Source organism: Heterocephalus glaber, unplaced genomic scaffold, assembly GCF_053883595.1.
Source record: "Heterocephalus glaber isolate CG9 unplaced genomic scaffold, H.glaber_assembly_v1.0 deba00001571, whole genome shotgun sequence".
NCBI classification, from domain to species: Eukaryota; Metazoa; Chordata; class Mammalia; order Rodentia; family Bathyergidae; genus Heterocephalus; species Heterocephalus glaber.
In genome coordinates this window covers 2,620,573-2,635,970 of record NW_028258356.1, presented here as the reverse complement: position 1 = coordinate 2,635,970, position 15,398 = coordinate 2,620,573, and the positions used below count along the sequence as shown (strand labels likewise).

The 15,398-nt window shown below is 36.8% G+C and overlaps 1 protein-coding gene across 1 annotated transcript; it reads left to right on the top strand.

Moving 5' to 3' along the window:
- Window positions 1-13,384: 13,384 nt before the first annotated feature.
- On the top strand, window positions 13,385-14,084 carry LOC101719471 (glutathione S-transferase Mu 1). The gene has a single exon (XM_004845041.2). The coding sequence runs from the start codon at window positions 13,428-13,430 to the stop codon at window positions 14,082-14,084; it is 657 nt and encodes a 218-aa protein (XP_004845098.2). The 5' UTR covers window positions 13,385-13,427.
- The last annotated feature ends 1,314 nt before the right edge of the window (window positions 14,085-15,398 follow it).

The window sequence follows — 15,398 nt, the reverse complement described above, 5'->3', positions numbered from 1 at the left end:
ATGGCAAAAATCTGACTCTCTCCCTTCTTACTAACGCAGAACTGGACCCAGAGTAAAAGGGCCTGAGAGATTTCCAGCCAGGACTCAATGTAAAGGTACTGGTCAGGGAGGCTGGGTTTGTTTGTGATGGCTCTCCAGACTACCCGGACAGTTTTGACATCAAGAGTTCCCTCAGAGGATCATCCTATATTGAACTGGGGCCATTCTACCTCACAGAGGATCTGCAACTTTGTGAGCTTTAGCTTTATATCATATTCCTCACTAAATCCCTTCTTGAATTTTTTTGATCATGCAATCTGAGACAGTTGGTTTGTCCTGTGTATTTCTCATATTCTAAAGTGTGTCCTATGTATTGTGTCACCACAAACAACAGATGGGAGTCCCCAAAGAAGACTACTCAGATGCTCACCTGGCCACGTCCCTTGCAGGACCTTAGGTGAATCTTGGCTGAGGTGCACTCATATGAACCCGAGCCTGGTCAATCCCCTATTATAGGAGATGAGTCACCATTATGCCATATGATATCATAATGGAAATGCAAGTTAGAGCCCACTCAGACTCAGTAGCCAAAGCCATGGACCCACAAATATGCTCACATTCACTCACATGAACACTCAGAGGTTATCACAATTCACTCAGTCTAGGGCTTACCCTGACACTAGGGCCTCTATGAGACCCTAGGAGGTGATCAAACTACCCTCCCATCTGTGGACAGGACTGGCTGGGACTGGGCCCCAGGGCCTTACCTTATCCTGAAGTCATGATAGAACCAGTCTACCTCTCCTCCGAGTCTGTCTGGAGAAGTAAGTGCAGCCATTGGTCACCCTAACCCAATCGAAGAGGTCCTGCTGAATCAGGACAGGTGTGTACTGCCTCGTTCACCAGAGAGGGCTCCCATTGGTTGCTCTCTGACTCCAAATGGGTGGCTCAAAGGGCCAGCACAGTCAGGAAACCAAAATGCTACAACAATTTTAGGTTTACCAGAGGTGAAGAAACCGAGCGGCACTCAGAAAGGTGGAGGATAGCCAAGGTAACCAAGGTTTATTATGCAAGTGGGCTCAGAGGACTTTGCCACTCCATATTCTGACCCCTGGGCTTCTAAAGGAGCAGAGTTGTATGCGCTTATTTAGGTTGGGGTGGGCTGAGAGCAAGCTAAGTGGAGTTTTACAGATACAGAAGTGGGGTGATCTTTTAGGGACAGGTTATCCTGATCAGTGGGTAGTACAAGCTTATCTACAGAAGCAGAAAGAGTATTGCAGTTATGGAGCAAGAATACCATCTCGGGATGTTGTACATCTGGGAGGGTTGTGAGGGTAACATGTCAGAATCTGATTTAGCTATTGCTATCTATCAGTGCCAGGGCAAGCAAGCTTGGGGAGGTGTGTCATTTTCTGTCTTAATGTATGTCATTATGTGACAATTTCAGCAAGGCTGGAAAATGAAGTCCATAGCTGGGCAGCCATGATCCTATTGAAGATACTAATGAGGAGAATTAAGAAATGCAGCATTGTTGATCTTCTTTTCAGATATTGAGGGATTTATGGTCACTAAATACTGTGCTATTTCCACTTAGGAACTGAATAGCCAAGCCTGAATTTACATGGTACTCATGGACTGCAAAGTTGCAAAGTATATTTGGAGAATTTCTATTTAGTTTGGCAAATACAATTGGCCTACTGAAAGATCAGCGTGTATTTCTTGGTCTCGAAGATTTTATAACATTTTCCTAGACCACAAACCTACTAGGACAACTGTGAACAGAATATTGGCAATAAGAGAAGCCAAAAGAGTGTCTCTCAAATAAGCCTTTATTTTTAAATCTTCCTTTCCAGACTTGCTTTCTAGAAAACATTTGCTTCTCCTTTTTTTTCCCCCTGCAATGGTATTTTACCAAATACACACAGATAGAAAGAACAGAGCATTTAAATCTGGATTTAAATATCCTTGATTGTGATCAGTATGACTGTGATAACTTTCTCTTAGGTATGTGGCTTAGACTATTTTATATTGCTATAACTGAATGTTACAGACTGCATGATTTATAAAAGTATAAGTTTTACTTAGCTTACAGTTCTACAGGCTGAGAAATCCAAGAGCCTAATCCTTGTATCTGGTAAAGTCCTTCTTAATGCTTCATAATTTGACTGAGGGCACTGGATGGTGAGACAGAGCAACTGCGCTAGCATGTATCTCTTTTCTTTTTCTTCTAATGTCACCATGGGACTCACGCTCTCATGACCTCATCTAATCCTAATTACCACCCAAGGATTCCACTTCCAAATACCATTAATATATGAACTTGGAGATTAAGTTTCCAATGCATGAACATTAGGGAACATATTCAAACCCTAATAACATGTGCTATGAGACCTAACAAGGGTATGCAGGAGGAGTTTCAAGTATTCAATAGATTGCATAAGTTTCTTCACATTGTGTTTTAAACAATAGTGTTTAAAAGCACTGAGGCTTATTCTTTTCATTAAGAATAAAACCAAGCCTGACTGTTGATTTAATTTTAAATACAAAATAGTGATGCACTGATGTTTAAGTAAGAGAAATTAAGGTTGAAATTGGTCTCTGATATGCCTGGCTCATCCATTCATTAATATGTAAAAGGAGGAGGAATCCATTTTCTCATTTCTGGAAAGTGTGTTTTCATAATCTTATTTTTAACTATCAGATCTTAATATATATCTCCAACTCTGACCTTTTCCCTATGCTTTCCCCCATATACTGTTAAGCACTTGAAAAGTTAGAGATAATTATTAAACTTACTAATGTGTAAAGTTATATCAAAGGTATTGATTATTATTTGGTTAATGTGAGATTAATGAATAAATAAATCGGTCACTTGTAATACATCTCATAAGACCTGGTTCTGTAAGAGGTTTCATATATATGTATATGATAAAAACCATTCAAATTAACAGAACTACACTAGAACATTTTTCTTTAAAATGACCTATAGTTGAGAAATACTTCTGTCTAGCCTAGAGTTTTACCCTTATCTTGTATAATAATTTGCATATAATAAATAGATAATTAATAAATGTTTTGTATTTGCTTAAATAAATGTACTAATGTGGAGTAATGTGTACCTATTACTTTTTTTTAAAGCCCACTATAAGACTTGCTAGTATTAATCAACAAATAATACATTAATATTAATCATAATAATAAATATGTCAGTTACCTCTAAGTATATGACACACATTATGGCATTTTAATAATTTATTTCATTTAATATTCACAGTTATCCTCAATGATAGTGATACAGGGTATCAAGTAATCCAAATAAACAAAATAACCCAAATAAGGGAAATATTATAACCTGCTAGATATCCAAAATGCTATTTGTGTTCTCTAACATAGAAGAGCGAATTCTAGGAGCAAAAGAGGTTTAAGAGTATGAAGAATTTATTGAGAGAAAGATAGCATCTGTCTAAGAGAGACAGAAAGGAGACTGCAAAGCAGGTTGCCCTCCCACTCCACTTCTCAAAAGTGTTTTACGGGGCAGAGCCAGAGGTGCAGGGGGTACAAAGTGGGACAAAACTATAACATCCAATGGAAATTCACAAGGTGGGCATGAGATGGGGCAAAACCATGATCAACCAATAAGATTACAAGTATAGTCACCCAGGTAATATTGATTAAATGGAGATCAAATGGGGAAGCTAGTCACATAGCAAGCATACATGGATTTCCCAGAAGGAATGGGCTAGCTAGAGATGGTTTGGTCCCCAATTAAGGTGATTTATGTCTATTTAGAATATCAATCACTGCTATTCATCCTTAGGGAAGTATGTAGGTGTAGTAGTTTCTCTGTTTTTAATGTTAACCTTCAGTGAATGTGCCTCAATTGTTTTCTATGCTGAGGGCCCAGCCCTGCCCAGATGCCTTATACTATTTTCTAACTAACTTAGCTATCTGCAATAGTAGCTCTTATTACTATTTTGTAGGTAAATGCAGTGATACTCAGAGAAGTTAGGGAACTTACACAGGAGCATATGTCAAGTAACTGAGAGAACCATTAGCTCTCAGGTCAGCTGATTTCACTCATTTCTTTTAACCAAAATATTGACAAAATTTTAACAAAAAACTTTAACAAAAAATTTTAAAAGATCTGTGAAAATAGCAGAATGGCTGCATAAAAATCCATATTTATATCAATAACACGATGTTAGAACATTAAGAAAATTATCCTTCAGGTCAGAGTGAGAGCAGGTATCTGTGATCTTGCTCTCAGACAAAGGATGAGTATAAAAATATAGAATTTATCTGCAGTGGGAACTGTCAGTCAAAACTGTCAAGTGTATCTTACTGACTTTTTTTGGCTTCTCTCTGTATTTTCTACTTAATTCAGATCTTAGAGTGAGGGATCAAAAGTGTAAAAGGAAATTCAAAGAGAAAAAGAGGGTTCTGATCCTATCATTCTTTTATCCCCAGTGGCAGGCTTCAAAAGCAAATGTTCTCTAGTTTTTCTTTGACTAATATATGCAGAGAAGTGATCAGTCATCAGAATGGTCAAATGCCCTGGAGAGATCCTGTGAACAATAAAAATGCAGCTACCAAATCTCACCAGACCAATGCCACTATAAAGGAAGTGTTCAGTTGACATTTTAGCTATAGTTAGAAAGGTGATCATAAAAATGGACTCAGTCCCTTTGGAAGAAAATTTGTCATTAGATTGTAATGGGACAGTTTAAAATACACAGAAATGATAGCCTACATAAAAGCACTGCTTCAGCAGTATGTCAATTTTCCATTGCTGCATAACAAATTACTAGAAACTTAGCAGCCTAAAACAGCATACATTTAATATCTCAAAGGTTCTGCAGTTTGGAAATCTGAGCACAGTATATCTGGATATTCTTTTCCATGGCTGACAAGCTGAAGTCAAGCTGCTGACTGGATCCACATGGGAGACTCAGAGTCTTCATCTAACCTCCTGTAATTGTTGGTAAGATTGAGTTCTTTTCAGTTGTATAACTAAGGCCGCCACTTTTACAGGTCATTCATATAAAAGCTTGAAAATTTAAACTACTTTATAGTTGACAGAAAGTAGATCAGTGTTTGCCCAGGGAAGGAAGGAATGGATTACCAAGGGCAAGAGAGCACTATAGGGATAATGGATTTGTCAATTATTTAGACAGTGATGAGAATTTCACAGATGCATACATATGCTAAAAATTGAACAAATTGCATAGATTAAATGTGTGTAGCTTTTTGTACATCAACTATATATCAACAGTTTTTTAAAATGAATATGGTAGAAGAGTGATCAGAATGCAACATATGATACTCAGCTCTGCTTAAGAGATCCTTTCAGCTTGTCACAAAGAAAACAGACTTATGATGAGGCAGACATTGCTTGGCCAATTTAGCTTAGATTTAGTTATTCAACATCTATTTTTTTGACTACCTTACATGTAGTTACACTGTGTTAGGCACTTTGTATATAGTATCTTATAAGATGTTCACAATGACTTTGTAATACAGTAATTTTGGGTGATTTAGGTCACTTTCTTCATAAAGTCTTTAAGACTATACACAACAATCATTAACAACCTTTTATCCCAAATAGAAATCAATAGTGTTTTAAGAAATGCAGCTCAAAGTAGGGGACTCTAACTTAGAGAAGTCTTCCAAATATAACTATCTAGCTTGGTAAATAAATCTTCTTTAACTGAATACACTAAGAAATTTCTGTGGTTCTGTAAATACATAATTTAGGGAAAAAGAAAGAGAGATTCTTTTTCTCCTGATATTTAAATCCATAAACAAAAATTTCTTTAGCACTGTTTAGTCCCGTGGATGGAAAGGTTAGCACTCTCAAGTGAAAAGCAAAACTGTCTTGAGACTGAGGTGTGGAAAGATATCAAGATCTGAGATAACATTGAGTTGGGATCAGTGAATCCCCAAATAAATAAATAATATACTTTAATAGGGAGCAACATTAGAACCAAAGCCACATTTCAAAGCACTGTGGTAATGCTAAAAGGAAATGGGAGGAAAATGTTGGGAGGAAAACGTAGTGTTATAATTATGTCTTAATCAGGACTGGAAACTTGATGGTACAAAATTCAACTAGTGAGATGAACCTTCAACTTGAAAATTGTGACTTTGTAGAGAATGGGCTTTTCTGAGCTCCACGTTACAATTGCTCATCTCAGATCCATTTGCAAATATACGGAAGAGTAGAATTTCTCTATAGTGTGTGCACAGGAAGTAACAGACACACAATAGGATAATCTTGAAAACTGCTTTATTGATTATGCATACCAGCTTAATCCATTTATAGAGTAGAACATGGCATGAATGAACACATTTCATGTGGCATAGCAGGATTGATTCTTTAAAAATTGTTTCATGCTTTAAATTTCACATTTACTAATGTAATTGTGAAACTATGATCACTGTTACATGAAAGAAATTTCTGAAAAGGTTAGTATGCATAGATTCAGAACATTTGAGAGTTGGAGGAAAGGAATGGGAGAAGAATCATTCAGTTTCACAAATTTGTGAAGATGAAATTTATAATAATTTGTATGAATGATAATATTTAAAATTTAATTAAAATTATGTGAGTATGATTAAAACTATAATTTTATTATATAATGTCTAGTTACTTGTCTCATTGGTATGACAAAATACCTTATACCCAAAGTTAAAGGAGGGAGGTTTACTTAGCTCACAGTTTGTAGAGGTTTGAGTTCATAGTTGGTTGACTCCAAGGCACGATAGCATGATAGAGGGGCATAGCAGAGGAGAAACAGTTCAAGGCAGGCAGAAGGCAGCAAGCAGCAAGCAACCAGTGACAACTCTCTTTCTATCTCTCATATTCCATCCAGCACTCACACTCAGGGAAGGGAACCCTTAATCCTACCCAGAACTATGCCAAACCAATCAGTGGACTAATTTAGTTATCAAATACCCTTGATCTTAGCATCATACACTTAACCCCAGCCACTTCTGAAAGGCCCTACTACATGAGGGTTTGCAGGGACATCTAGCCACAAACCATAACAATAATTACAATGTTTTAAGAATCATAAATACCTTACTTCCAGTAAGGTATCTATATCATGTTTTTGGTTTTTGCTTTCAATGAAGCCTAATATTTTTATGCAATAGAAAAACTCCTAATATAGAAATATATACAATGTTAGAATATTTCACTAGATAAATATATCAACTATAAATAAAGAAGGGATTTAAAAGTTAGCAGAGAACTGTCTAACATATAATTGGCATATCATTAGATTAAGCCATGTTATTGCAAAATACTTGAATCTAGAAAGTTAATAATTAAAATCTAATGCAAAATTATCATTGATTATTGGATTTTTATTGTATAAAGATTGGAAATAAGCAGCTCTTTGGAATGAATCATGGAAATATAACTTTAAATGCATATTACACTGTTTTCTTTAGAACCTTGGTCCACCAATGCTATTGGGGACTCTGCAAGCATGTGAAAGACTTGTAAGATATTTGAATAGATTCAGAATCCCTCTTGAGATCAGACTTTTCTTGTTTCAGATTCCTTTATTTTCCATGGTGTAAATTTACATCAAATCACCAAATAAAAGGAAAGAAAATCTAAAAAGATATAAAAGTGATGTGTAAATTGGCTACAAGCCTGGCTTCCAAAATTTAATGAAATTATTAAAAACTGATAGATCACTGCTAATAATTAGGGCTTGGTTCTATTATAGATAAGTAAGTTAATTAGCTATGTTGTAGGCAGTTATACAGGGCCGGCCCATGGGAAGCCAACATGGAGGACAATTAAGCCAACATGGAAGACAATTAAGTCAACATGGAGGACAATCAAGACACATTCACTGAAAGCCAGCATTGTAAAAAGAGTGAAACTACCACATCTGTGGGCCTTCCCAAAGGATGAATAGCAGTGACTGATATTCTAAATAGATATCAATCCCCTGGGTGGGGGACCAAGATCTTACCCTCTCCTTCCAGGAAAGATCCCTGACCGAAAATCTTTTTACCCTTGCTATGTGACTTGCTTCCCCATTGAATCCCCATTTAATCAATATTATCTAAGTGACTATACTTGTTGTAATCTTATTGGTTGATCATAGCTTTTTCCACCTTGTGATTTCTCATTGGGTCAATATTACCTAAGCAACTGTACTTGCAATCTTACTAGTTGACTATAGTCTTGTCTCACCTTGAACCTGCCTCACCTTGTGGCTTTGTTCCATAAAACACCTTTGAAAAGGGGTTGGCAGGTAACCCATTTTCTGGTCTCCATTCTGTCTGAGACAGAAGATATCTTTCAATAAATTTTTCCTACTTTTAACCTCCATTGTTCCTAAAATTCATTCTTTGATTTTAAAGAACAGGAACTTGAGCTTGGGATAACTAGCAGGTTTGGGAGTTACATCTATTCCCCATGCATCAGTTCTATGAGACAGACCTGTACAGGAATGTTGCTTTCCTTATTTTGAACTTATTTTTCTAAAAATTAGTGGTCTTTTTATTTGTGTAATATTGCTCATCCTGAATTTAGAATAACTGATTTATTTTGCTTGCTTTCCATTTCAGATTTTTCAAAAATTATTTTCACATATGTGCATTTTTCTCAAAAAGGAGTAATAGTAAAGAAAAGCCAGAATGCTCTATACCTAACCTATGATGTGACCATGTCAGTTTACTTAATGGAAATCAACATTACATCCTCATCTGGAGGCTCAACTAGGGAAAGTTTTGCTTCCTTCCTCAGGAAATTTGCCAAATCCATTTCCTTGTGTTTGTAGCATGAAGGTCTCTTTTAAATCTGATGGGTAGATGGAAACAGCTTCAGCCTGACTGAGATCTTAACTGCATATTTACAGAAAGAGGTGACCCATGGCCCACAAAAATCTCTGCCTCCCCTGTTTCTCCTCCCAATATTCCAGTTTGGAAGAACCAAACTTTTAAATAGGGGAAGAAAGTTACAAGAATCAGATATTTCCTTTTCTCCTCTCTAAATCTTTCAAGTCCCAAGCCTGGGCCTTGTGGGAGAAAGAAGAGGCACAGTAGGAATGTGCTTGAGGTAAATGAGATTGACTTTAACAGGCCTGGATTTTCAGTGAAAGGTATGGCACATTTCCAAGATGTCCTTAAGGAATAAAGAAGTGACATTTGACAGGCTGAAATGTTGAAAACATTGACTGGAGGAAGATGAAAACATTTCACGTTTATAACTCATTTGAGATATTCAATAAACCAAATATATATATATTTAAAGTTTCCCTCTGCTTCCAACTTTTTTATGTTTAAAACAGAACTTTTTCTCCATGGCTTCCCAATTTCCACAAAACAAATGATGTCACTAAGTCACATATTAGAGTGAATTAGATCCAGATTTATTTCCCAACAGCATAATGGAGTAAGTAAACATAGGACGAAATCAGTGCACAGATACATTAGTGGGATGGTTAAGAAGGGATGTCACCAAAATTAGTAACTAGGGAAATAAGCTGAAAAACATTTCTGTATTAAAAATGATACATAGTCTGAAATGTTTTATTGATATAGGTAAGACATTATAATGAGGTCTTGATACTTATTTCTGATTGTAGCTGTCATCTCATTTATGCTCAGAATTTTAAGATGCATCATGTGAAGATATAAAGGCATTTTACAAGAACTCAAAGCCAAGAAACCATGACAACATATCCAATTTTGTACTTCCCTTTCTAAAATAAGCTGGCCCCTTATGAGGATAAAAAAAAAGAGTAGCTACCATGGTAATTCCCTGTATTAAGTTTTATTCAATTTAAATTGTATTGAGTGTGTATACAATTTAATTATAAAAGATTCTTTACTAGTTATCAGTCTTGAATTACTGGTTCAATTGATAGCCATTTCATTTAAAATTCTCATGATATATAAAACAGTGTGTTTCTATATTTATATCTCTGTGTATATATCTATGTTTATGTCATTATAGCATATTACAGCAAAAAAGAACTTTAGGAAGATTATGTTCTACTCTAAGCAAAAGTGATAAGATCAAATTAGCATCACAAGAGACCAATCTCTTAAATTGTAACAAAATATATTAAGTGTAATATACATATAACATCCATGTGTTGTAGTAAACCTAATATCCAACAGAAGGGGAAGTAGGCTACAAAGAACTAACATAGTTTTACTTGTTTGGCACATGAGTAGTCAGCACAGAAAACAATATTTTGAACACTAAAATAACTTCTAAGACATAGCACAATTAAAATCAAATTTTGTTAAACAGGGATTTTAAGATAATTTTATGTAAGATTTAAATTTTTCACAATAAATAATTTTAATATTTGAAATTATTACTTCAGATATGATAATTAATTTACTAAGAAGTCTTATTTGTTATGCATTTGGTATATATTTAAAAAATCATAGTGGTACTGATATAATAAGTACAGTAGATAGCAAGGCATTAATGAGTGGAGAGCCCTTGAGCAATATTTGACAACACAATGAAGATTAAGTGCCAGGTAGTATGCATGATGTTTAAATATAATTAATGGTATAAAATTTATTCTCCTTTAAATGCAGACATACCTTTTTATAAAAGTGGCTTATTTTTCTTAGACTGTTGTCTAGAATACAGAGTTCTGTCCCCTCTAATTGGATCACTGAGAAATGTACATATGTATATATGTAAATACTTGCTTAAAGCAAAAATAATTTTTTTGAATGACAAGAAACTGGGAGAAGTCATTTCTTTGGGATTAGAATAGTGAAACTAGGAATAGCGGTTTTCCCCCAAAGCAGATCCTATGTTAAGAACGTGGGTGTAAGGTTTAATCAGAAGCCATTTTGGTAAGGTGTTAAAAGACAGAGCCACAAAACAACTACACTTCAGAGTTTCTGGTGTCACTCTATTGCAATGACTGAGAGACAGCCACAAGAGACATTCAGAGAAGGCACAGGCTAGACATAGACCCCTCCTGAGAAATTTATGCTCAGTCTGGGAAGGATAGAAGGGCCCTGCCCTCTATGGTAAGATGTCAAGCAAGCTTAGTCATGTATGGCTTTCAGAGGGGTCTAGGTTTGAAAGGGCTGGCATTAAATTCAGTGGTCTGCTTAAACTCTGCCCTGCTGCCTACATCCAGCACAAAATCAATGGTTTATCTGCTATCACCAACTACCAATGTGAGCAGGGATATGGCTCAGCCTGGGTGGTCACCACTGCCTGAGGTGTATGGACAGAGGGGTGGGGGGTGGGGCGGCACAAATCCCCTGGCTGAAAAGCTAGGCAGACAAAGCCATGACTTGGTGCATACCAAGGAACACGGAAATTGGAGCTGCTAAAATGACAAAATGAGGGCCCGGGATTCAGTTCAGTGGTTCCTGCACCGGCCTTGCAAGCACAAGGTCCTGAGTTTGATCCCTGGTACTGAAAAAAAAAATTAAATGACAAAATGATTTCTTCCCTAGGGCAGAAATCATTGATGACCACTTCCAGTGGGAAAGACAGGGCAGGATCCAGCATTCACACACAAAATCCTGAGTATGGAAACAAAACAGGTCTTAGTAATGAGTCACTATCCTGACCCCCATATCTGTTAAGTTCCAATACTCCAGATTCTGGAAAGAAGGCATTTATTCAAAAACACAGAGGAATTTTTTTTTAACTCATTCCTTTTTTTTTTTTTTTCTTTCTTCATTGGTTTTCAAAAGATTTAGGGTATTTATTTTTTCTACTTTTCCTTTTATTTTTTCTTTTTAAACTTTATTTTGGTCTCTGTGCTTTTTTCTTCCTTTCTTCTTTCTTGTTTCTTCCTTTCTTTCTATATATTTTTTCACTTTTTAAAAGATTCTTTTTCACACATTTTTTATCTTTCTCTTTTTTAGTTTTCAAATTTTACTTATTTCATTCTCTCAGTCTCCACCCACTCCATCATTACTAGTATTACTGTTAAGTTTTAATCTTTAGATATTTAGTTAAATCTATGCTATTATTATTAAATTCTTTTCTTTTGCTAATGATGGTATAGTTTGTTGTATTTAATAGATATTTGTTGTATGCCAATGTTTAGGTTGTCTTTATATCTAAATTATAATTATAAAACTCTTTATTGTTAAGGGTCTTATGGTGATAGCTTTATTGGTTGTTATAGTATGTTAATACCCAGTCTGTCTTTGTATTATTGTTGCTGATTTTGTTGTTATTGCCAAGGTGGCACAGTTGTTGCTTTTGATTAATTTTTACTGCATGCTAACATCTGGTTTGTCGTTGTGTCATGAATAATACTGCAGTTCATTTCCAGTGACCTAAGTGATGGATCAATTACACGGGACTCCTCCTCCCAAATTAATGGAAGTGGTTGTATCTGTAACAGATTTAAAAACCTACATAGGTAGCCATGGCCAGAGCATGTCAATGAGAAGCAAACACTAAATAACTTGGAACAAAATTGTTCAATTGTAATAGACCTAAAAACATCAGCACAAGAATAAAAAATAGAAACATGAAGAGATAAGGCAAAAAAGTTATTCCAAAAACTTCCAACTCACCCAAACCTGCTACATAGTTCATGAATGGGGAGGAAATAAAAATAAAATAAATGAATTATATGAAATGGTAAAAGAGGAGACAAAAAAACATGACAGATTGATAATGTGTTTCAAAGATGATATTAAACAGATAATGAACATAATAAACAAAACTATGACTTGCTGTGGTCACATCCAGATGATCATGGTGGCTGGGGAATATCTCCTCAGGGAGTTGGTTACACCTTTGGCCAAGATATTTCTGAGACATTTAATCATGCCAATGGCCTCATGTTGATGTCTAGAGCTCACCAGCTGGTGATGGAGGGATATAACTGGTGCCATGACCGGAATGCAGTAACAATTTTCAATGCTCCAAACTATTGTTATCATTGTGGTGACCAGGCTGCAATCATGGAAATTGATGATACTCTAAAATATTCTTTCTTGCAGTTTGATCCAACACTTCGTACAGGTGAGCTACATGTCACTCGTTGTACCCCAGACTACTTCCTGTAATGAAATTTTAAACTTGTACAATATTTCCATGAACCATTTATTGACCTAATGGAAACAGGAAGAGGAACAGTAACTCCAGAGTGTCAGAAAATAGTTAACATTCAATAAACTTGTTTTCACATGGACCAAAAGATGTGCCATATAAAAATACAAAGCCTCTTGTCATCAACAGCCATGACCACTTTAGAATGAATCAGTCCATTGCATGCTGAAGTGACATTGTTGGTCAAGAAACCAATATCTGGCATAGAAGTATTTGTACTTACTTTTTGCTTTTTCTGAGAGACTGCAGATAATAAGATGTAAACATTAACACCTCATGAAGCCCTCCGTGCTCTGCTTGCAGTTAAAAGTAGGTTTGCCTGGCAGAGACCTGTCTGCAGGTCCATACCGCTACCACCATGCCCATGATATTTGGTTATTGGGACATCCACGGGCTGGCTCACGCCATCCCCCTGCTCCTGGAATACACAGACACCAGCTATGAGGAGAAGAGATACACCATGGGGGATGCTCCCGACTATGACAGAAGCCAGTGGCTGAATGAGAAGTTCAAGCTGGGCCTGGACTTTCCCAATCTGCACTACTTAATTGATGGGACTCACAAGCTCACCCAGAGCAATGCCATCATGCACTACATTGCCCGCAAACACAACCTGTGTGGGGAGACAGAAGAGGAAAGGATTCGTGTGGACATTTTGGAGAACCAGCTTACGAACACCCACATGCAGCTCGTCATGGTCTGCTACAGCCCTGATTTTGAGAAAAAGAAGCCAGAGTTCTTGGAAGGGCTCCCTGACAAGATGAAGCTCTTCTCACAGTTCCTGGGGGAGCAACCTTGGTTTGCAGGGAACAAGATCACCTTCGTGGATTTCCTTGCTTATGATGTCTTTGACCTGCACTGTATATTTGAACCCAAGTGTCTGGATGCATTCCCCAAGCTGAAGGTCTTCATATCCCACTTTGAGGGCCTGAAGAAGATATCAGCCTACATGAAGTCCAGCTGCTTCCTTCCAGATCCTTTATTTCTAAAAAAGGCCACATGGGGAAACAAGTAGGAACATGTGATGATACCTCAACACAGAGGGGGATCTGTCATTGCACCTGCTGGCCAAGGGGGCTGGACACACCTGGATCCCTGAATCTTAGTTCAGTCTTCTCAGTATGTTTTTCTTGTTTCTACTTTTCTCTTCTGAAGGTCTCACTGGCTCCCTTTCTGTACTAATCCCTCTGTAGTCAAGGCTCTGTACTGCTCCCCACTGTACTTCTGCAAAGTTGCCTTCCTTTTCCCTTCCCTAAATCCAATTATATTTTTCCTGCCCTTGTTTTGAGGAGCCCAACTGACCCTGAGCTTTCCAGGACTACCTAAAAGATCAGTAGAATCTAGTACTGCCTGGTGTGCAGGACCTAGCTCTCAGCGTGGTGACTCTCCAACCCCTGTTTTTCCGTGATCTGGATATCCCTCCTCTGTGTTCTCAGGATGTTTCTCCATTGACTTCTCCCACTGTATTGCAGTTGGTTTATGTGTCCAACACAATCACAAGTTTCTTGAGGAAAGGATCCAGACCATGTTGGACATTTTATCTGATAAGTATGACATTGCCTGACATAGGTCAATGTTCAAGAAATTTGGAAACTTGAAAAAATTGTTCTCAAGGAAGCTTTGGTGGGCCTGAACAGCCAGTATTGGAACTTAGAGCTCTGGGAACAGCTATCCTAAAGTCCAAGGGGTACAGGATAAGGGGCAAAAGATTTCACATGGGCAGGTGTTGGAGTCTGAGCCACTAGCTGTCTCTCACATAAGCATTTAGAGGCTCCAGCTGCCCTTGCAACAAAGTGACTGGACATGCGAAGGCCGAGCTTGTTGGGTAGCAGTGTAGCAATATATGCAGTTTGGGGCTGTAACATTTTAGATCAGGTCAACCATAAAGGAGAAGAACTAATTGGAGAAGCACCTGGTGAGCAGCTTCCTGAATCAGCAGTTGTACCATGGATTCTGGCCTTGTTCAGGCACTGACTAAGATGTAGCTAGTAACAGGAAGCAGATTTGAGGAGAGTCCTGATGAACATTAGTCCATAAGATCAACTGACTCCTGCAGTTTAGAAATAGGATAGCAATAGGTGCTTAAGGTCACTGTAAAATAAATGATTAATAAAAATATAAAACAATGTCATTGAAGCTAAAATTTTATAAATCCAATAAGATAAAAATTATTTAAACTAACAATTGTTAAATTTTAACTTAAAGACAGACATGATAAAAATATGTAGGAAAAATAGAAATTAACATAAAACTATAATAAAAGTTAAGCAGATAAATAAAAATATCAAACCAGAGTAAAACAGATTTGGATCTATAGCAGAGGTCAGCA

Coding starts and splice junctions, on each gene's coding strand:
- LOC101719471 (XM_004845041.2), top strand. CDS start 13,428: ATGCCCATGATATTTGGTTATTGGGACATCCACGGGCTGGCTCACGCC.